This window comes from Ailuropoda melanoleuca, chromosome 1 (genome assembly GCF_002007445.2).
Source record: "Ailuropoda melanoleuca isolate Jingjing chromosome 1, ASM200744v2, whole genome shotgun sequence".
In the NCBI taxonomy this organism is placed as follows: Eukaryota; Metazoa; Chordata; class Mammalia; order Carnivora; family Ursidae; genus Ailuropoda; species Ailuropoda melanoleuca.
The window spans coordinates 1,273,842-1,296,110 of record NC_048218.1 but is presented as its reverse complement, the minus strand read 5'-3'; the positions used below and the strand labels follow the sequence as shown (position 1 = coordinate 1,296,110).

Below are 22,269 nucleotides of genomic sequence, written 5' to 3'. Positions count from 1 at the left end.
AGACGGGAGCATTGCTGTACGTCTGTGTTTCTGCACGCAGGTTTTTATTCACCCCGTGAAGTCCTGGCTTCATGAAGGGTCCTTGTCCGTGTACCCCGCCCACCTCGGGAGGCCCTCCCGCCCAGCCGTGGGCTTTCAGCCCCGCTCAGGTCTGCAGGGCACTGCGGACGCCCCAGATGTGCGAGTGGGTTTGACCCAGCTTGTCTCCTGGGGTTCTTGATTTCCCTGTTTGGCATCTTGCAATTTCTTTGTTTCATGCAAGTTTTATTTTAATTTAGCCAACTAATTGTTTTCTCCAGAAGGGTCCTTCAGGGCATCTAATCTGCCGAGCAAAAGAAACAGGAGTCCCCACGGGCTGTTCTTCACTCTCTGTGTCTCTTTGGTAAGGATCTGATTTAGCCAGGGTTCCCTAAAAACAGACGGAGGCCAGGATGCTTGAATTGGGAAGTATAAATTCAGGGCAGTGAGAGTGAGGAGCAGAGGAACGGGCGAGGAGGGACGCGCTCGAAGCAAAGTGAGCCTGGCCGAGCCAGCAGCAGGAGCCGTGATGGCCCCACTCGGCCGCTCCATTTCCTCGGCACGTAGGGCTCCAGGGAGATGACGGCCATGGGGGGCCCTTGGGGGGATAGTGAGTCAGCCTGGGCCCCTCCCGGTGCCCCCTTCTGTTGGCCAGAGTTTCCCCCAGGAAATCAGTGGTCCCGCACGGCCTCCCAGCCTCTGCACAGCCCCCCGGCCGCTACGTCCTCCGTGCAGCAGAGCGCCGGCTCGCTCTGGGCTGGCTGGGGGGAGGGGGCAGGTGCTGATCTTCTGGCTGCTCCAGGCGGCTGAGCTGGGGCAGGACGAGCTCTGGACTCTCCAGGCTGGTGGCCGGTTGGCCCACGTGGCTGGAGATGCATGCTGACACGGGACTGTGCACTGGACCCTGCGTGCTTCTGGACCACACCTGCTGGCCGAGGTGTCCGTGCCCTAACAGGTCGTGGATTTCTGGGTGAGGGTAAAATCTCCTAGTTTCAGAGGCAGGGTGAATGGATCATGTTTCCAACCCCGTTCCCCCACAGCTCTTGAACCCCCAGCCCATCACCCCCGCGCTGGCCCTGGTCAGCCCAGGGTAAAGTCACTTGAAGCTCTGGGTGCTGGTCACGGGGGGAAGAGGGGTGATGGGCTCTGACCCCACGGGTGAGGGCCTGTGGGCCTCCAGCCTGTGACCTGATGGGTTAGTTCAATTTGGGGGAAACAGTGAGAAGCTGGTCTTGGTGGCAGGTCAGCACTGATCTGGCCCGGCATTATCAGGGTCCACTGGTTTTCAGACCGTCTCTGACACCCCGGTCCTTCCAAGACTCAAAGCCCCTCGTCCACATCCTTCCCTGCCTGTCAGAAAGTCCCACAAACCCTTCCGAGTCCTGCAGAAACCGGCTCGTCATGATGGGGGTCACGACTGCTGGAACGTGTCAGTCAGGGTTCAGTGGGAGGAAAGGACCCCATGGCACCCACCACACGCGGTGCTCGAGGCTGTGGCTCTGACTCACATCTGACCGTGGAACTGGCCTCCTGTGGACGCAAGCTTGGGCAGCACGGCCAGACTGTGCCCCTCGCTGGCCCCGCATGACCTTCCGGTGAGGGAGAAGGGGGCAGGGGGACAGATGGGGGGCAGAAAACTGGAGCCAGCCAGGCCCCACCCCCGTCTACAGCTGACCCCCAGGCAGGGGCATTTAGGGGCAGCAGGTCAGGGGTGAGCTGGGCCCCGGTGTCCTCGCTGGCGACAAGCAGGGGCTTATGGGAAATCAACCGGCAGAGCGAAGCAGGGGCCGTGCCAAGTGTCGCTTGCGGTGAATTCATGGCGGTGAATCTTCCTCCAACGGGATTTGTAACCTCAGGGACTTTGGATGTGCAGCCGTGTCCTGGTCGGGGTCCCGGGGCAGACGGGACGGCTTATTTCCCCAGCTCTGCAGGCGCCGGCGTTCTTGCTGTCCTGCTTGTTCAGGGCCCGTGCTGTGGGGGGCCGTCCTGAGTCCTCTTCTGCTCAGCGGGGGCGGCAGGTGGCCACAGCGGTGGCTGGGGCCACGAGAGACCCGTGCTTGCATGAGCTCCGTGGGACTGTGGGGGGTCATGGTCGTGGCCACGGGAGTCCCCATCCTCCCAGCTGCAGGGGGCTTTTCAGTGCCGTGGGAGGGGACCCACCCCTGCTCGGTGCCGAGAACTCCGTGCCGCGGGCGTGGTGGCCTCCAGTCGCGATGGCAGTGTCACCGGAAACACCACAGGCAAGCTTACCAATCAGCCAGTTGCCCGAACGCACGAAGACCCAAACTCACACGTCACTTGCCTTGTTACCGCGGCTCACTTGACCCTGCGACTTACAGACGATCCCACGCTCTTCGGCCGTTGTCCCATTCCTCCAAACCAGATGCCGCCCAAATGCCTCGGAATTTTGCCGAACGTGCAATGTCGCCCGTCTGTTCCGAAGTACGGTGATTTACCGACCATCTGCCGCGGCAAACGTCCCCAGGGCGGTCTCACGTCACGTGCGGCAGGTCTGAGGCCGGACCCCAGCCGCGGGATGGCCCGCCAAGCCTCGCACACGGTTCCCGCGTCGACGGGTAACACGTAATGTGCGATGATGCACGATTACGTGCCCTCTGTGGACGGGCGTGGCCGGTGGGTCCGAAAGAATCGGGGCTTCGGGCCGTCCAGAACCTGTAAGGTAAGCGCAGCCCCAGTGCCGGCTACCCGGAGATTTTTTACGAGGGACGAACACGCGGGGGCGCGGCCGTGCTCGCCTTTACCTCTGTCAACACGTCGCCTCGGTTCCCTCGTCCCTCCTCAGGCGTCTGGGGCGCTCGTGAGGTGACGTCCTGTTCGTGTACGTGGGAATCTTGGAGGCGGGAGGGGGTGTTTGCCTCCGCGGGGACCCCAGGAAGCCCCTCCCGGAAAGCCGTTGCACATGTGTGTGTGTGTGCGTGTGCACACGCGTGTGCACTTCGTGTTCTAAGCCTGTGTGAGGGTGGCTCATGGGTAGAAAGGGTCGGAGGCGCGTTCCCCCCTTTGCTCCCCCACCCAGAGCCGGGGCTCACACACCTAACATCCCTTCCGCTGTCCTGGGACCAGGGGCTCCCCGGCTCACTCCCTTCGGGGCTCCTGGCTTCACACAGGGTTTCTGCTCTGTCGTCCTGCCCCGCTTGTCTCCTCGCCGCTCGTCTGGGCTTCACGAAAGTGCGGGATCCTGGTCAGCAGGGGTCAGCATCCACACTTCTCTTGGTCTCTGACCGTTGGGGGGCCCTCTTATAGTCTCCCCAGCTCAGCCTTGTACCCAACAAGAGTTTCCAAACCTGTTTTTGTTTTTTTTTTTAAGATTTTATTTATTTGACAGAGTGGGAGCACACAAGCAGGGGGAGCAGCAGAGGGAGAGGGGGAAGCCGGCTCTGGAGTGGGACTCGATCCCAGGACCCTGAGATCACCACCCGAGCCGAACGCAGACACTTAAGCAGCTGAGCCACCCAGATGCCCCTCAAAGCTGTTTGTTGGGCATTTTCAGGCTTCAGAAGCTCACTGCGGGGAGGGTCCCTCCTGCATCCTGCCCACCATGTTCCTGGAAAGACCCGGCCCAACCCTCCAGAGCCACCAAGCACTGCATGAAGACCCGCTCCCGCCCAGCCCGCCACATGCCACGGCACACCACAGTGGCCGGCCTTTCCTATGCGGCCCTCTCTCTTCTCTCCGGCATCACAGGGCCCCAGCCGGCTGGCCGTGAGCCTCCTCTCCGCTCACCCAGACCGTCCCTCACACGCCTGCCCATCCCAGTGGCAGAGCCTCACTCGTCCCTCAAAGCTGTCGTCTGCGAGAGCTCTAGCCTCCCGTGACTGGCACGGTGGCCACCCGGATGCTTGCTTCCCCGTCCTCGATGCCCCCGGAAGGCTGACGGCTGGGGAGGGTAGGGGGGCCCTCGTAGCCCAGTGCCGGCCCCCAGCGGGTGGGGGAAAGCGGCGAGGGGCCGGCTGGCTGAGGCAGGGCCGAGGCAGCTGTGTGGAGGGCACCTGCCCTGCAGGCCGGCTTGTGCTCTGGAGTGGCCGCCGTGTCCTCGCAGAGACGCGGGCAGGGAGTACGGGGGACGGGGGCCCCGGTCCTGCTTGTTCAGGGACGTGCACAGATGACTTTGCGGCGCCCCGCGGGCTCACCCATCACGCGTACAGCCGGCACAAGAGTGGCCTAGGGGACATGGAGCCGCCCTAGTTTGTCCCGAAAAGGCCTTTTAACAGAAACCGGAGACTGAGTCTGCCACAGGCCATTTCGTGGCGCAGCCAGACCTCATTAGTTAGCTAATGTGGCAGCGAGGGCCCCGAGCCGGCGGCGGGAACAGATGGCTCCGGGAGCCCAGAGAAGACGGTCACGCCCGACTCCCTGTTAGTACCGGGTGGGGAGTCCGCACATCCCGGCTCCAGCCGGCCCCCCGCCCCCGCGGACCCGGCCCCTCAGCCTCCTTGGGGCGCTGGGCCCTGCTTCCTCCCCGCGCACCGTGTTCCCTCCCGCTGGTTCTGCTCCCGGGCGAGGGGCTCCCGGTCCCTAACCCTCAGGCTCCAGGAGCCGGGGCCTGGCTACTGCTGAGGACGCAGGACCCACGGGCTGGCCGCTGGCTCTGTCCGCGTGGCCATGAGGGGCCGCAGGGCGCGTCTGGGCATTCACGGCTGCCCATGTTGGGAGGGCTGCCAAGAATGTTCTGGGCCTCAGGGCAGAAGACACTGCCCTGCAAACTGGGTGGCCACATGTCACCACAACCAGGAGGTTTATCTCCAGTGAGCTTGAATCTCCACTTGCCTCGTGTTTTCTGGGAGGGCCTGGGGGACAGTCGCTCGGCTCAGGACGTGGGCCCCGGGTCACACTGGTCAGCTCCAGGACCAGAGCCAAGGCCACAGAGGCCCCAGGCCAGGGCTGGAGAAGAGGCTGGAAGCCAGCTGCGAGGCCACATGCCCGAGGGTCTGAACGCTGGAGTGACCAGGGCAGTCACCTGTGACGTCCACGCTTTTGTTCGAATACTGTCTGTGTTCTTGTCTCACAGTGTGAGCACGTGTGTGTCCATCACCAGCTGCCGTACAGCAAACTGCCCCCAACCTTAGCGGCGACACTAACCGCTGTCGTCCCAGAATCTGTGGGTCGGGACCTGGGTGTCCGCTGGGCCGGGGCTGTGTCATCTCGAGGGTCCCCCTGAGCCGGATCTGCTTTCAGGCTCTCAGTGGGTGTTGGAGGAATTCCGGTCCTCGGCGGGACGCTGGGTCCCCACCACGGGCGCCCCTCCAGGGGTGAATCAGGGTGCCCCACCTGCGGCACCGAGCTGCCCTGCGGGGGCATGGCCAGGACCCACCGAGGCGCCAGGTTTCCACCCCAGCGGAGCTGCCCCGTCAGCCAGACTGAAGGCGTGTGCGTGGCTCCCACGCTCCCATGTGCAGGGCTGACCTGGGCACGTCTTCAAGTTGGGCGCTAAGGTCGGGGGCAGGGCCACGGCGGCTCCAGGGGTGAGGGGAGGTGGTTGCGCTGACGGGCAGCCTCCACCAGGAGTCGGCCCGGCTGGTTCACCGGCCATGCCGAGGCCACCATGGTGACTGCTCACACCCCCGCCTCCCACAGCGGCACCACCCGCTAACGCGGACGGGGTGACGCGGGCTGGTCCTTCCCGAGAATGGACGCAGGACGGCCAACCTCCCCGGCGCCTGACCCCCAGTTCTCCACGTGCCCAGCTCTTCCCGACACGAGCCGGACAGCAGCCGTCCAGCAGATGGATGGGAGATGGGGCTCGCCCCATCCCTGCCACCGCGGCCCCGAGGGAGACCACAGAGTCCAACAAAGCAGTCGTCTTCCTGGAAATGAAAGTCACAAACTGGACTGTTGNTGTGCTACGTGAGTCGGAACAAGTGAGCTCCGTAGGGCTACCTGTCCGTTGCGACCGGAGCCTTCAGCGGGCAAAGCCTGCTCCTGGTGACAAAGAGGTGACCTGGCTCCTGACAATAGAAGGGACAAGGCTGCATTTCCAAATTCATCATGGTCACCCGTTTGCTGCCCTTGCCTCCGGGCCCCTCCCCACAACAAAACCAGGGGGAAGGTAGGTGGGGGTTCACGGGAGACACTGGTAGGGGGGCCCGGCTGGCCTTGGTTTAAAGAACAGAGGAATTCATTCAAAACCAGATCAAAATTCTCTGGCCGACGTGCTCGTAAAGCACTCCAGTGTGTGGAGTGACCGGCGGGCATGTCTGTAGCCACAGGGAGCCACCCCGTTCTTCCTGCCTTGTCACCATCTCCCCCCCCTTGGTGGTCCAGGTGACCTCCTGAGTCCCTTGGGGCAAGCCCCTGCCCAGACAAGCGGGGTGGGGAGACAGCACCAGGACTCAGGCCTCTTGAGAGGTGACAGAGCTTCAGGGATGGGGACAATGTGGTGGGAAGGGACCCTGTACCAGGGGAAACAGGTGGCGTTGGAGGGACCTGGTCTGGGATCAAAGGACGCGGGTCAAACCTCTGGTCCCAGGAGCCTGTCTGCCCCTTAGTCTGCTCGTGGGCAAACGGGCAATGGCGCCTCCCGTTTGTGTGCGGCTGGAGGGACGGGCAGGACGCGGCCGCACAGGGGCTGCAGAGCTGGGACCGCAGATGGGAGCACAGGGCCCTGTGGGCGCTCGGCTGGGGCTGGCGGGTCCTCTTCCTGGATGGACGTGCTGAGCTGGGGCGGGGCGCCCAGCAGGGGAGGCCGAGGCAGGGGGAAGCCCCTGGACCCGCCCTGTTCTCAGGGAAATGAGCCCCTTGGAAGAGCAGAGACTCCCCAGGAGCACCTTGCAGGAGACCAGTCACAGATTTTACCAAAAATAAAGCAGGACGTGGATGGAACAGAGTTTTTTAAAAATGGAAGGACAGAATAAGCAAAAAGTGGACGAATACCTAAGTGCATTTTCAGAAACGTCAAGCCTTGGAAACTGAGGCACAAAGTTCTCCAGAGCTTCTGAGAATGCCGGATGGAGCGAGACGGACGAGGGACAGTGGTGAGCCAAGAAGCCAGCAGGAGTCACAGTGACGCCCAAGCCACTGCTGACGACACACGCGGTCGACAGTCTGGAGTCACAAATCCAGGCGTGGACAGTGGGGCGCGGGGCCGGTGGGGCTGCCACGCGCCTGGTTTCTGCAGACGCCGAGAGGGAGCCACGGCAAGTGTGCCTCTTNTTTATTTATTTATTTGACAGAGATAGAGACAGCCAGCGAGAGAGGGAACACAAGCAGGGGGAGTGGGAGAGGAAGAAGCAGGCTCATAGCAGAGGAGCCTGATGTGGGGCTCGATCCCATAACGCCGGGATCACGCCCTGAGCCGAAGGCAGAAGCTCAACCGCTATGCCACCCAGGCGCCNCGGTGGGGCTGCCACGCGCCTGGTTTCTGCAGACGCCGAGAGGGAGCCACGGCAAGTGTGCCTCTTGGTGACATGAAGGTGCTCACTGGGCGGCCGAAGCAGGGCCTGTGACTTTCAAACACAGACATGACCTGAGTAAGAACCCGACTGCTTCACTTCCAGCAACAGCGGGCAGAGACGAGCTGGAGAGCCCTTGCCCGGGAGCCCCAGACGCTGGGGACAGGCAGCGAGGTGACAGCTTCTGCCCAGGGCTGCAGGGGGCTGCAGAGATATCACCTCACCCTTGCAGCAAGAGCCAAATCTTCCTGGGCCCGTCAGAACGCTGCGGTCGTGGGGCCAGCAGGAGCCTGGGGTCTGGAAGAGACGGGTGCCCGCGGCATCAGGCACCAGGCCCAGCCTGCACCATGGAAGGAGCTCAGATGGAGAAATTGTGAGAATGCGGGTGCTGAGCCGCGGCCAGCCCGGGGGCTTGCAGCCCGGTGAAGACAGTCCCGGTGAAGACAGTCCCCAGGCGCCTGCGGGGACAGGACAGCAGCTCCCCGCGGGGCGCACAGCACGACTGTACCCCTTCCCCTGTCCTCTGTGGAGAAGCCCGGCAACACCCCTGCTCTCAGGTGCTGCTGAAACCCCATGTCTGGGGGAGAAACTGAACTTTTATTTAATTTGAATTTAATTTAAATTTAAAGAGCTGCCTGCAACTAAGGGCCACAATATTGGACAACGTGGAAAGTATATTTTCACTGTTAATAGCATTTTTGGTAGTAAACTCCTGCACTTCCTTTTTGTTTGNCTTTTATTTAATTTGAATTTAATTTAAATTTAAAGAGCTGCCTGCAACTAAGGGCCACAATATTGGACAACGAACGTGGAAAGTATATTTTCACTGTTAATAGCATTTTTGCACTTCGTTTTTGTTTGAAAAAAATTTACCCTCATTATAGGAAGGCAGTTTCTACAGTTCCGGGTCGTTACTTTCTCTTGGTCCATTGCAGTTGTTATACCATTTTCTGGCTTCCGCTCACAATGATGAGAAGTCAACAATCTAATTGGTGTTCATTTGTAAATTATCTATGTTTTTGCCTATTTTTAAATATCTTCTCTCTCTGCTTGGTTTCTGAAGTTTGACTATTACATATTTAGATACAAATTTGTTTTAATTTGTTCTCCTGTGGATTTATTGAGCTAACGGACTCTTTTGGGTATCTGTAAACTATCTGAAAACTCCTCAGCCATTATCTCTTGAAATACTCCTCCGCTCCATTATTTTCTTCAAAAAATCTTATTAGACGTAATCTTATTAGATGCACTGTCCACCTCTGCCTCCACCTTCCAGGTTCCCACGTCTTTGTCCTCTGGACGGAGTTCTGGCATAACTCCGTTGGGTCTGTTTTCCAGTTCGCCGTGTCTCTCTTCAGCCACATCCAATCTGCTGTTTAGACATTGAAGCGTGTGGTGATTTGTTTCCTTTGTTCTTACGACTTTTGATCATCGACTTCTTGTTTGACTCGGGAGTATATTTCGTTGAAATCCTTTGAGTCCTTGACTTAATTTCCCCCCAAAAAGATTTGTGTTTGNTAGACATTGAAGCGTGTGGTGATTTGTTTCCTTTGTTCTTACGACTTTTGATCATCGACTTCTTGTTTGACTAGGGAGTATATTTCGTTGAAATCCTTTGAGTCCTTGACTTAATTTCCCCCAAAAAAGATTTGTGTTTNTGTTTGCTTCTGTCACCTGGGGAATGCCCCCAGGGGGACTGTTTTTGTAAATAACCAGCTTGAAATTCAGGCCACAGGGTCCGCGTGAGTGTGGCTCTCGCTCTCCACTGAGGTCTGACTGGAGTTTCTGAGTGCTCGGGGAGTTCCGCTCCCCCTGTGTCAGGGCTGAGACGGGAGCATTGCTGTACGTCTGTGTTTCTGCACGCAGGTTTTTATTCACCCCGTGAAGTCCTGGCTTCATGAAGGGTCCTTGTCCGTGTACCCTGCCCACCTCGGGAGGCCCTCCCGCCCAGCCGTGGGCTTTCAGCCCCGCTCAGGTCTGCAGGGCACTGCGGACGCCCCAGATGTGCGAGTGGGTTTGACCCAGCTTGTCTCCTGGGGTTCTTGATTTCCCTGTTTGGCATCTTGCAATTTCTTTGTTTCATGCAAGTTTTATTTTAATTTAGCCAACTAATTGTTTTCTCCAGAAGGGTCCTTCAGGGCATCTAATCTGCCGAGCAAAAGAAACAGGAGTCCCCACGGGCTGTTCTTCACTCTCTGTGTCTCTTTGGTAAGGATCTGATTTAGCCAGGGTTCCCTAAAAACAGACGGAGGCCAGGATGCTTGAATTGGGAAGTATAAATTCAGGGCAGTGAGAGTGAGGAGCAGAGGAACGGGCGAGGAGGGACGCGCTCGAAGCAAAGTGAGCCTGGCTGAGCCAGCAGCAGGAGCCGTGATGGCCCCACTCGGCCGCTCCATTTCCTCGGCACGTAGGGCTCCAGGGAGATGACGGCCATGGGGGGCCCTTGGGGGGATAGTGAGTCAGCCTGGGCCCCTCCCGGTGCCCCCTTCTGTTGGCCAGAGTTTCCCCCAGGAAATCAGTGGTCCCGCACGGCCTCCCAGCCTCTGCACAGCCCCCCGGCCGCTACGTCCTCCGTGCAGCAGAGCGCCGGCTCGCTCTGGGCTGGCTGGGGGGAGGGGGCAGGTGCTGATCTTCTGGCTGCTCCAGGCGGCTGAGCTGGGGCAGGACGAGCTCTGGACTCTCCAGGCTGGTGGCCGGTTGGCCCACGTGGCTGGAGATGCATGCTGACACGGGACTGTGCACTGGACCCTGCGTGCTTCTGGACCACACCTGCTGGCCGAGGTGTCCGTGCCCTAACAGGTCGTGGATTTCTGGGTGAGGGTAAAATCTCCTAGTTTCAGAGGCAGGGTGAATGGATCATGTTTCCAACCCTGTTCCCCCACAGCTCTTGAACCCCCAGCCCATCACCCCCGCGCTGGCCCTGGTCAGCCCAGGGTAAAGTCACTTGAAGCTCTGGGTGCTGGTCACGGGGGGAAGAGGGGTGATGGGCTCTGACCCCACGGGTGAGGGCCTGTGGGCCTCCAGCCTGTGACCTGATGGGTTAGTTCAATTTGGGGGAAACAGTGAGAAGCTGGTCTTGGTGGCAGGTCAGCACTGATCCCTGGCCCGGCATTATCAGGGTCCACTGGTTTTCAGACCGTCTCTGACACCCCGGTCCTTCCAAGACTCAAAGCCCCTCGTCCACATCCTTCCCTGCCTGTCAGAAAGTCCCACAAACCCTTCCGAGTCCTGCAGAAACCGGCTCGTCATGATGGGGGTCACGACTGCTGGAACGTGTCAGTCAGGGTTCAGTGGGAGGAAAGGACCCCGTGGCACCCACCACACGCGGTGCTCGAGGCTGTGGCTCTGACTCACATCTGACCGTGGAACTGGCCTCCTGTGGACGCAAGCTTGGGCAGCACGGCCAGACTGTGCCCCTCGCTGGCCCCGCATGACCTTCCGGTGAGGGAGAAGGGGGCAGGGGGACAGATGGGGGGCAGAAACTGGAGCCAGCCAGGCCCCACCCCCATCTACAGCTGACCCCCAGGCAGGGGCATTTAGGGGCAGCAGGTCAGGGGTGAGCTGGGCCCCGGTGTCCTCGCTGGCGACAAGCAGGGGCTTATGGGAAATCAACCGGCAGAGCGAAGCAGGGGCCGTGCCAAGTGTCGCTTGCGGTGAATTCATGGCGGTGAATCTTCCTCCAACGGGATTTGTAACCTCAGGGACTTTGGATGTGCAGCCGTGTCCTGGTCGGGGTCCCGGGGCAGACGGGACGGCTTATTTCCCCAGCTCTGCAGGCGCCGGCGTTCTTGCTGTCCTGCTTGTTCAGGGCCCGTGCTGTGGGGGGCCGTCCTGAGTCCTCTTCTGCTCAGCGGGGGCGGCAGGTGGCCACAGCGGTGGCTGGGGCCACGAGAGACCCGTGCTTGCATGAGCTCCGTGGGACTGTGGGGGGTCATGGTCGTGGCCACGGGAGTCCCCATCCTCCCAGCTGCAGGGGGCTTTTCAGTGCCGTGGGAGGGGATCCACCCCTGCTCGGTGCCGAGAACTCCGTGCCGCGGGCGTGGTGGCCTCCAGTCGCGATGGCAGTGTCACCGGAAACACCACAGGCAAGCTTACCAATCAGCTAGTTGCCCGAACGCACGAAGACCCAAACTCACACGTCACTTGCCTTGTTACCGCGGCTCACTTGACCCTGCGACTTACAGACGATCCCACGCTCTTCGGCCGTTGTCCCATTCCTCCAAACCAGATGCCGCCCAAATGCCTCGGAATTTTGCCGAACGTGCAATGTCGCCCGTCTGTTCCGAAGTACGGTGATTTACCGACCATCTGCCGCGGCAAACGTCCCCAGGGCGGTCTCACGTCACGTGCGGCAGGTCTGAGGCCGGACCCCAGCCGCGGGATGGCCCGCCAAGCCTCGCACACGGTTCCCGCGTCGACGGGTAACACGTAATGTGCGATGATGCACGATTACGTGCCCTCTGTGGACGGGCGTGGCCGGTGGGTCCGAAAGAATCGGGGCTTCGGGCCGTCCAGAACCTGTAAGGTAAGCGCAGCCCCAGTGCCGGCTACCCGGAGATTTTTTACGAGGGACGAACACGCGGGGGCGCGGCCGTGCTCGCCTTTACCTCTGTCAACACGTCGCCTCGGTTCCCTCGTCCCTCCTCAGGCGTCTGGGGCGCTCGTGAGGTGACGTCCTGTTCGTGTACGTGGGAATCTTGGAGGCGGGAGGGGGTGTTTGCCTCCGCGGGGACCCCAGGAAGCCCCTCCCGGAAAGCCGTTGCACATGTGTGTGTGTGTGCGTGTGCACACGCGTGTGCACTTCGTGTTCTAAGCCTGTGTGAGGGTGGCTCATGGGTAGAAAGGGTCGGAGGCGCGTTCCCCCCTTTGCTCCCCCACCCAGAGCCGGGGCTCACACACCTAACATCCCTTCTGCTGTCCTGGGACCAGGGGCTCCCCGGCTCACTCCCTTCGGGGCTCCTGGCTTCACACAGGGTTTCTGCTCTGTCGTCCTGCCCCGCTTGTCTCCTCGCCGCTCGTCTGGGCTTCACGAAAGTGCGGGATCCTGGTCAGCAGGGGTCAGCATCCACACTTCTCTTGGTCTCTGACCGTTGGGGGGCCCTCTTATAGTCTCCCCAGCTCAGCCTTGTACCCAACAAGAGTTTCCAAACCTGTTTTTGTTTTTTTTTTAAGATTTTATTTATTTGACAGAGTGGGAGCACACAAGCAGGGGGAGCAGCAGAGGGAGAGGGGGACGCCGGCTCTGGAGTGGGACTCGATCCCAGGACCCTGAGATCACCACCCGAGCCGAACGCAGACACTTAAGCAGCTGAGCCACCCAGATGCCCCTCAAAGCTGTTTGTTGGGCATTTTCAGGCTTCAGAAGCTCACTGCGGGGAGGGTCCCTCCTGCATCCTGCCCACCATGTTCCTGGAAAGACCCGGCCNCCTCCTCAGGCGTCTGGGGCGCTCGTGAGGTGACGTCCTGTTCGTGTACGTGGGAATCTTGGAGGCGGGAGGGGGTGTTTGCCTCCGCGGGGACCCCAGGAAGCCCCTCCCGGAAAGCCGTTGCACATGTGTGTGTGTGTGCGTGTGCACACGCGTGTGCACTTCGTGTTCTAAGCCTGTGTGAGGGTGGCTCATGGGTAGAAAGGGTCGGAGGCGCGTTCCCCCCTTTGCTCCCCCACCCAGAGCCGGGGCTCACACACCTAACATCCCTTCCGCTGTCCTGGGACCAGGGGCTCCCCGGCTCACTCCCTTCGGGGCTCCTGGCTTCACACAGGGTTTCTGCTCTGTCGTCCTGCCCCGCTTGTCTCCTCGCCGCTCGTCTGGGCTTCACGAAAGTGCGGGATCCTGGTCAGCAGGGGTCAGCATCCACACTTCTCTTGGTCTCTGACCGTTGGGGGGCCCTCTTATAGTCTCCCCAGCTCAGCCTTGTACCCAACAAGAGTTTCCAAACCTGTTTTTGTTTTTTTTTTTAAGATTTTATTTATTTGACAGAGTGGGAGCGCACAAGCAGGGGGAGCAGCAGAGGGAGAGGGGGAAGCCGGCTCTGGAGTGGGACTCGATCCCAGGACCCTGAGATCACCACCCGAGCCGAACGCAGACACTTAAGCAGCTGAGCCACCCAGATGCCCCTCAAAGCTGTTTGTTGGGCATTTTCAGGCTTCAGAAGCTCACTGCGGGGAGGGTCCCTCCTGCATCCTGCCCACCATGTTCCTGGAAAGACCCGGCCCAACCCTCCAGAGCCACCAAGCACTGCATGAAGACCCGCTCCCGCCCAGCCCGCCACATGCCACGGCACACCACAGTGGCCGGCCTTTCCTATGCGGCCCTCTCTCTTCTCTCCGGCATCACAGGGCCCCAGCCGGCTGGCCGTGAGCCTCCTCTCCGCTCACCCAGACCGTCCCTCACACGCCTGCCCATCCCAGTGGCAGAGCCTCACTCGTCCCTCAAAGCTGTCGTCTGCGAGAGCTCTAGCCTCCCGTGACTGGCACGGTGGCCACCCGGATGCTTGCTTCCCCGTCCTCGATGCCCCCGGAAGGCTGACGGCTGGGGAGGGTAGGGGGGCCCTCGTAGCCCAGTGCCGGCCCCCAGCGGGTGGGGGAAAGCGGCGAGGGGCCGGCTGGCTGAGGCAGGGCCGAGGCAGCTGTGTGGAGGGCACCTGCCCTGCAGGCCGGCTTGTGCTCTGGAGTGGCCGCCGTGTCCTCGCAGAGACGCGGGCAGGGAGTACGGGGGACGGGGGCCCCGGTCCTGCTTGTTCAGGGACGTGCACAGATGACTTTGCGGCGCCCCGCGGGCTCACCCATCACGCGTACAGCCGGCACAAGAGTGGCCTAGGGGACATGGAGCCGCCCTAGTTTGTCCCGAAAAGGCCTTTTAACAGAAACCGGAGACTGAGTCTGCCACAGGCCATTTCGTGGCGCAGCCAGACCTCATTAGTTAGCTAATGTGGCAGCGAGGGCCCCGAGCCGGCGGCGGGAACAGATGGCTCCGGGAGCCCAGAGAAGACGGTCACGCCCGACTCCCTGTTAGTACCGGGTGGGGAGTCCGCACATCCCGGCTCCAGCCGGCCCCCTGCCCCCGTGGACCCGGCCCCTCAGCCTCCTTGGGGCGCTGGGCCCTGCTTCCTCCCCGCGCACCGTGTTCCCTCCCGCTGGTTCTGCTCCCGGGCGAGGGGCTCCCGGTCCCTAACCCTCAGGCTCCAGGAGCCGGGNTGGATGTGCAGCCGTGTCCTGGTCGGGGTCCCGGGGCAGACGGGACGGCTTATTTCCCCAGCTCTGCAGGCGCCGGCGTTCTTGCTGTCCTGCTTGTTCAGGGCCCGTGCTGTGGGGGGCCGTCCTGAGTCCTCTTCTGCTCAGCGGGGGCGGCAGGTGGCCACAGCGGTGGCTGGGGCCACGAGAGACCCGTGCTTGCATGAGCTCCGTGGGACTGTGGGGGGTCATGGTCGTGGCCACGGGAGTCCCCATCCTCCCAGCTGCAGGGGGCTTTTCAGTGCCGTGGGAGGGGACCCACCCCTGCTCGGTGCCGAGAACTCCGTGCCGCGGGCGTGGTGGCCTCCAGTCGCGATGGCAGTGTCACCGGAAACACCACAGGCAAGCTTACCAATCAGCCAGTTGCCCGAACGCACGAAGACCCAAACTCACACGTCACTTGCCTTGTTACCGCGGCTCACTTGACCCTGCGACTTACAGACGATCCCACGCTCTTCGGCCGTTGTCCCATTCCTCCAAACCAGATGCCGCCCAAATGCCTCGGAATTTTGCCGAACGTGCAATGTCGCCCGTCTGTTCCGAAGTACGGTGATTTACCGACCATCTGCCGCGGCAAACGTCCCCAGGGCGGTCTCACGTCACGTGCGGCAGGTCTGAGGCCGGACCCCAGCCGCGGGATGGCCCGCCAAGCCTCGCACACGGTTCCCGCGTCGACGGGTAACACGTAATGTGCGATGATGCACGATTACGTGCCCTCTGTGGACGGGCGTGGCCGGTGGGTCCGAAAGAATCGGGGCTTCGGGCCGTCCAGAACCTGTAAGGTAAGCGCAGCCCCAGTGCCGGCTACCCGGAGATTTTTTACGAGGGACGAACACGCGGGGGCGCGGCCGTGCTCGCCTTTACCTCTGTCAACACGTCGCCTCGGTTCCCTCGTCCCTCCTCAGGCGTCTGGGGCGCTCGTGAGGTGACGTCCTGTTCGTGTACGTGGGAATCTTGGAGGCGGGAGGGGGTGTTTGCCTCCGCGGGGACCCCAGGAAGCCCCTCCCGGAAAGCCGTTGCACATGTGTGTGTGTGTGCGTGTGCACACGCGTGTGCACTTCGTGTTCTAAGCCTGTGTGAGGGTGGCTCATGGGTAGAAAGGGTCGGAGGCGCGTTCCCCCCTTTGCTCCCCCACCCAGAGCCGGGGCTCACACACCTAACATCCCTTCCGCTGTCCTGGGACCAGGGGCTCCCCGGCTCACTCCCTTCGGGGCTCCTGGCTTCACACAGGGTTTCTGCTCTGTCGTCCTGCCCCGCTTGTCTCCTCGCCGCTCGTCTGGGCTTCACGAAAGTGCGGGATCCTGGTCAGCAGGGGTCAGCATCCACACTTCTCTTGGTCTCTGACCGTTGGGGGGCCCTCTTATAGTCTCCCCAGCTCAGCCTTGTACCCAACAAGAGTTTCCAAACCTGTTTTTGTTTTTTTTTTTAAGATTTTATTTATTTGACAGAGTGGGAGCACACAAGCAGGGGGAGCAGCAGAGGGAGAGGGGGAAGCCGGCTCTGGAGTGGGACTCGATCCCAGGACCCTGAGATCACCACCCGAGCCGAACGCAGACACTTAAGCAGCTGAGCCACCCAGATGCCCCTCAAAGCTGTTTGTTGGGCATTTTCAGGCTTCAGAAGCTCACTGCGGGGAGGGTCCCTCCTGCATCCTGCCCACCATGTTCCTGGAAAGACCCGGCCCAACCCTCCAGAGCCACCAAGCACTGCATGAAGACCCGCTCCCGCCCAGCCCGCCACATGCCACGGCACACCACAGTGGCCGGCCTTTCCTATGCGGCCCTCTCTCTTCTCTCCGGCATCACAGGGCCCCAGCCGGCTGGCCGTGAGCCTCCTCTCCGCTCACCCAGACCGTCCCTCACACGCCTGCCCATCCCAGTGGCAGAGCCTCACTCGTCCCTCAAAGCTGTCGTCTGCGAGAGCTCTAGCCTCCCGTGACTGGCACAGTGGCCACCCGGATGCTTGCTTCCCCGTCCTCGATGCCCCCGGAAGGCTGACGGCTGGGGAGGGTAGGGGGGCCCTCGTAGCCCAGTGCCGGCCCCCAGCGGGTGGGGGAAAGCGGCGAGGGGCCGGCTGGCTGAGGCAGGGCCGAGGCAGCTGTGTGGAGGGCACCTGCCCTGCAGGCCGGCTTGTGCTCTGGAGTGGCCGCCGTGTCCTCGCAGAGACGCGGGCAGGGAGTACGGGGGACGGGGGCCCCGGTCCTGCTTGTTCAGGGACGTGCACAGATGACTTTGCGGCGCCCCGCGGGCTCACCCATCACGCGTACAGCCGGCACAAGAGTGGCCTAGGGGACATGGAGCCGCCCTAGTTTGTCCCGAAAAGGCCTTTTAACAGAAACCGGAGACTGAGTCTGCGACAGGCCATTTCGTGGCGCAGCCAGACCTCATTAGTTAGCTAATGTGGCAGCGAGGGCCCCGAGCCGGCGGCGGGAACAGATGGCTCCGGGAGCCCAGAGAAGACGGTCACGCCCGACTCCCTGTTAGTACCGGGTGGGGAGTCCGCACATCCCGGCTCCAGCCGGCCCCCCGCCCCCGCGGACCCGGCCCCTCAGCCTCCTTGGGGCGCTGGGCCCTGCTTCCTCCCCGCGCACCGTGTTCCCTCCCGCTGGTTCTGCTCCCGGGCGAGGGGCTCCCGGTCCCTAACCCTCAGGCTCCAGGAGCCGGGGCCTGGCTACTGCTGAGGACGCAGGACCCACGGGCTGGCCGCTGGCTCTGTCCGCGTGGCCATGAGGGGCCGCAGGGCGCGTCTGGGCATTCACGGCTGCCCATGTTGGGAGGGCTGCCAAGAATGTTCTGGGCCTCAGGGCAGAAGACACTGCCCTGCAAACTGGGTGGCCACATGTCACCACAACCAGGAGGTTTATCTCCAGTGAGCTTGAATCTCCACTTGCCTCGTGTTTTCTGGGAGGGCCTGGGGGACAGTCGCTCGGCTCAGGACGTGGGCCCCGGGTCACACTGGTCAGCTCCAGGACCAGAGCCAAGGCCACAGAGGCCCCAGGCCAGGGCTGGAGAAGAGGCTGGAAGCCAGCTGCGAGGCCACATGCCCGAGGGTCTGAACGCTGGAGTGACCAGGGCAGTCNCCGTTGTCCCATTCCTCCAAACCAGATGCCGCCCAAATGCCTCGGAATTTTGCCGAACGTGCAATGTCGCCCGTCTGTTCCGAAGTACGGTGATTTACCGACCATCTGCCGCGGCAAACGTCCCCAGGGCGGTCTCACGTCACGTGCGGCAGGTCTGAGGCCGGACCCCAGCCGCGGGATGGCCCGCCAAGCCTCGCACACGGTTCCCGCGTCGACGGGTAACACGTAATGTGCGATGATGCACGATTACGTGCCCTCTGTGGACGGGCGTGGCCGGTGGGTCCGAAAGAATCGGGGCTTCGGGCCGTCCAGAACCTGTAAGGTAAGCGCAGCCCCAGTGCCGGCTACCCGGAGATTTTTTACGAGGGACGAACACGCGGGGGCGCGGCCGTGCTCGCCTTTACCTCTGTCAACACGTCGCCTCGGTTCCCTCGTCCCTCCTCAGGCGTCTGGGGCGCTCGTGAGGTGACGTCCTGTTCGTGTACGTGGGAATCTTGGAGGCGGGAGGGGGTGTTTGCCTCCGCGGGGACCCCAGGAAGCCCCTCCCGGAAAGCCGTTGCACGTGTGTGTGTGTGTGCGTGTGCACACGCGTGTGCACTTCGTGTTCTAAGCCTGTGTGAGGGTGGCTCATGGGTAGAAAGGGTCGGAGGCGCGTTCCCCCCTTTGCTCCCCCACCCAGAGCCGGGGCTCACACACCTAACATCCCTTCTGCTGTCCTGGGACCAGGGGCTCCCCGGCTCACTCCCTTCGGGGCTCCTGGCTTCACACAGGGTTTCTGCTCTGTCGTCCTGCCCCGCTTGTCTCCTCGCCGCTCGTCTGGGCTTCACGAAAGTGCGGGATCCTGGTCAGCAGGGGTCAGCATCCACACTTCTCTTGGTCTCTGACCGTTGGGGGGCCCTCTTATAGTCTCCCCAGCTCAGCCTTGTACCCAACAAGAGTTTCCAAACCTGTTTTTGTTTTTTTTTTAAGATTTTATTTATTTGACAGAGTGGGAGCACACAAGCAGGGGGAGCAGCAGAGGGAGAGGGGGACGCCGGCTCTGGAGTGGGACTCGATCCCAGGACCCTGAGATCACCACCCGAGCCGAACGCAGACACTTAAGCAGCTGAGCCACCCAGATGCCCCTCAAAGCTGTTTGTTGGGCATTTTCAGGCTTCAGAAGCTCACTGCGGGGAGGGTCCCTCCTGCATCCTGCCCACCATGTTCCTGGAAAGACCCGGCCCAACCCTCCAGAGCCACCAAGCACTGCATGAAGACCCGCTCCCGCCCAGCCCGCCACATGCCACGGCACACCACAGTGGCCGGCCTTTCCTATGCGGCCCTCTCTCTTCTCTCCGGCATCACAGGGCCCCAGCCGGCTGGCCGTGAGCCTCCTCTCCGCTCACCCAGACCGTCCCTCACACGCCTGCCCATCCCAGTGGCAAAGCCTCACTCGTCCCTCAAAGCTGCTGTTTGCGAGAGCTCTAGCCTCCCGTGACTGGCACGGTGGCCACCCGGATGCTTGCTTCCCCGTCCTCGATGCCCCCGGAAGGCTGACGGCTGGGGAGGGTAGGGGGGCCCTCGTAGCCCAGTGCCGGCCCCCAGCGGGTGGGGGAAAGCGGCGAGGGGCCGGCTGGCTGAGGCAGGGCCGAGGCAGCTGTGTGGAGGGCACCTGCCCTGCAGGCCGGCTTGTGCTCTGGAGTGGCCGCCGTGTCCTCGCAGAGACGCGGGCAGGGAGTACGGGGGACGGGGGCCCCGGTCCTGCTTGTTCAGGGACGTGCACAGATGACTTTGCGGCGCCCCGCGGGCTCACCCATCACGCGTACAGCCGGCACAAGAGTGGCCTAGGGGACATGGAGCCGCCCTAGTTTGTCCCGAAAAGGCCTTTTAACAGAAACCGGAGACTGAGTCTGCGACAGGCCATTTCGTGGCGCAGCCAGACCTCATTAGTTAGCTAATGTGGCAGCGAGGGCCCCGAGCCGGCGGCGGGAACAGATGGCTCCGGGAGCCCAGAGAAGACGGTCACGCCCGACTCCCTGTTAGTACCGGGTGGGGAGTCCGCACATCCCGGCTCCAGCCGGCCCCCTGCCCCCGTGGACCCGGCCCCTCAGCCTCCTTGGGGCGCTGGGCCCTGCTTCCTCCCCGCGCACCGTGTTCCCTCCCGCTGGTTCTGCTCCCGGGCGAGGGGCTCCCGGTCCCTAACCCTCAGGCTCCAGGAGCCGGGGCCTGGCTACTGCTGAGGACGCAGGACCCACGGGCTGGCCGCTGGCTCTGTCCGCGTGGCCATGAGGGGCCGCAGGGCGCGTCTGGGCATTCACGGCTGCCCATGTTGGGAGGGCTGCCAAGAATGTTCTGGGCCTCAGGGCAGAAGACACTGCCCTGCAAACTGGGTGGCCACACGTCACCACAACCAGGAGGTTTATCTCCAGTGAGCTTGAATCTCCACTTGCCTCGTGTTTTCTGGGAGGGCCCGGGGGACAGTCGCTCGGCTCAGGGCGTGGGCCCCGGGTCACACTGGTCAGCTCCAGGACCAGAGCCAAGGCCACAGAGGCCCCAGGCCAGGGCTGGAGAAGAGGCCGGAAGCCAGCTGCGAGGCCACATGCCCGAGGGTCTGAACGCTGGAGTGACCAGGGCACTTACCTGTGACGTCCACGCTTTTGTTCGAATACTGTCTGTGTTCTTGTCTCACAGTGTGAGCACGTGTGTGTCCATCGCTAGCTGCCGTACAGCAAACTGCCCCCAACCTTAGCGGCAACACTAACCACTGTCGTCCCAGAATCTGTGGGTCGGGACCTGGGTGTCCGCTGGGCCGGGGCTGTGTCATCTCGAGGGTCCCCCTGAGCCGGATCTGCTTTCAGGCTCTCAGTGGGTGTTGGAGGAATTCCGGTCCTCAGCGAGACGCTGGGTCCCCACCACGGGCGCCCCTCCAGGGGTGAATCAGGGTGCCCCACCTGCGGCACCGAGCTGCCCTGCGGGGGCATGGCCAGGACCCACCGAGGCGCCAGGTTTCCACCCCAGCGGAGCTGCCCCGTCAGCCCGACTCAAGGCGTGTGCGTGGCTCCCACGCTCCCATGTGCAGGGCTGACCTGGGCACGTCTTCAAGTTGGGCGCTAAGGTCGGGGGCAGGGCCACGGCGGCTCCAGGGGTGAGGGGAGGTGGTTGCGCTGACGGGCAGCCTCCACCAGGAGTCGGCCCGGCTGGTTCACCGGCCATGCCGAGGCCACCATGGTGACTGCTCACACCCCCGCCTCCCACAGCGGCACCACCCGCTAACGCGGACGGGGTGACGTGGGCTGGTCCTTCCCGAGAATGGACGCTGGACGGCCAACCTCCCCGGCGCCTGACCCCCAGTTCTCCACGTGCCCAGCTCTTCCCGACACGAGCCGGACAGCAGCCGTCCAGCAGATGGATGGGAGATGGCGCTCGCCCCATCCCTGCCACCGCGGCCCCGAGGGAGACCACAGAGTCCAACAAAGCAGTCGTCTTCCTGGAAATGAAAGTCACAAACTGGACTGTTGGAGTTTTCAGCCAGAAGAAAATTCAAGGGTGTGAAAAAGGCACTTCTAGGATTCCAGTTTTCTAGAAAACATATTTTATCAATAGTATTTAAAGGTACAAATGGGCAAAGAATAAATACATCATCATTCCCCCCCCACCCCCCGTCGTGAGAGACGCCACAGGACCCTCGCGTGTGTTCAGGGTGGGTTTTCAAAGCTTGGCAAGACGACGCAGCAGCAGCCCCCAGGTTCTGGGCTGCGCCTCGGCAGGTCACCCCGGGTGTCTGAGGGAGTCAGGGCTCCTGGTCAGAGGGGATGGTGGTGGCCACGCCGGAGGCCCAGAAGGGGTTTCCAGGCAGCGGCACGAGAAGCCCCAAGCTCAGCAGCGCACCCCAAGCCCTTATACAGCTGGAGTCGTGCCCGTGCTTCCCGCGCCCTCGGCCCACCGCGCCCACCGCGGGGCAGGGTCCGAGTATCCAGCCGCCCACGCTGCCAAAGCGGCGGTCGGCCCGCAGCCCCGCAGCCAGCCACGGGGTTCCTCTCTGCGCGAACCCGACAAACCCCTGAAGACCTGCCAAGGAACCTTCCAGTACTCCGAGCCGGGGAGGAGAGAGCACACTTCACCGGCCCCCACAGGCCTCAGCCCCAGTTCTGCAAGGTGGCGTTTCACCTGCCGGCAACTTGCGGGGACCACACACCGGTCAAAGGGCAGAAGGCACGGGACCAGCAGGCTGAAGCCGCAGCAGGTCCACGGGCACGGCCAGCGCCGCACTGCCGTCTGGGCCGGACGCCCTCCAGATCCAGGCCAGGAGATCGAGCCCTCGAACCTCTTCATGTCACACCGGCAGCAGAGACACGTAACCAGAGTCCCGAACAGCCGACGCCGGGGGAAACACCAAGAACGCACACACACCGTGGCTCACGTGCCGGGGGCTGCGACCGTGACCCTGAAGGGTGACAGTGGGGCGGCTCTGCCCGCTGCCTGGGGCAGACGTGACCCCGAGGCCACACGTGTGCTCAGAGGGAGACCAAGAGTCCGTGCGCGCGGTGTCCACG

General features: G+C 62.4%; 1 protein-coding gene across 2 annotated transcripts in view; it reads right to left on the bottom strand.

Annotated features, from left to right (window-relative positions):
- Positions 1-21,446: 21,446 nt before the first annotated feature.
- Positions 21,447-22,269, bottom strand: part of POFUT2 (protein O-fucosyltransferase 2) — a 19,455-nt gene continuing 18,632 nt past the window's right edge. Inside the window, exon 9 of one of the 2 annotated variants that reach the window (XM_034654436.1) lies at positions 21,447-22,242. In XM_034654436.1, coding sequence (XP_034510327.1) covers positions 22,050-22,242 — 193 coding nt within the window. In that variant the 3' untranslated portion in view covers positions 21,447-22,049. The remainder of the gene's footprint in view (positions 22,243-22,269) is intronic. The other variant, XR_004623445.1, reaches the window with a different exon arrangement.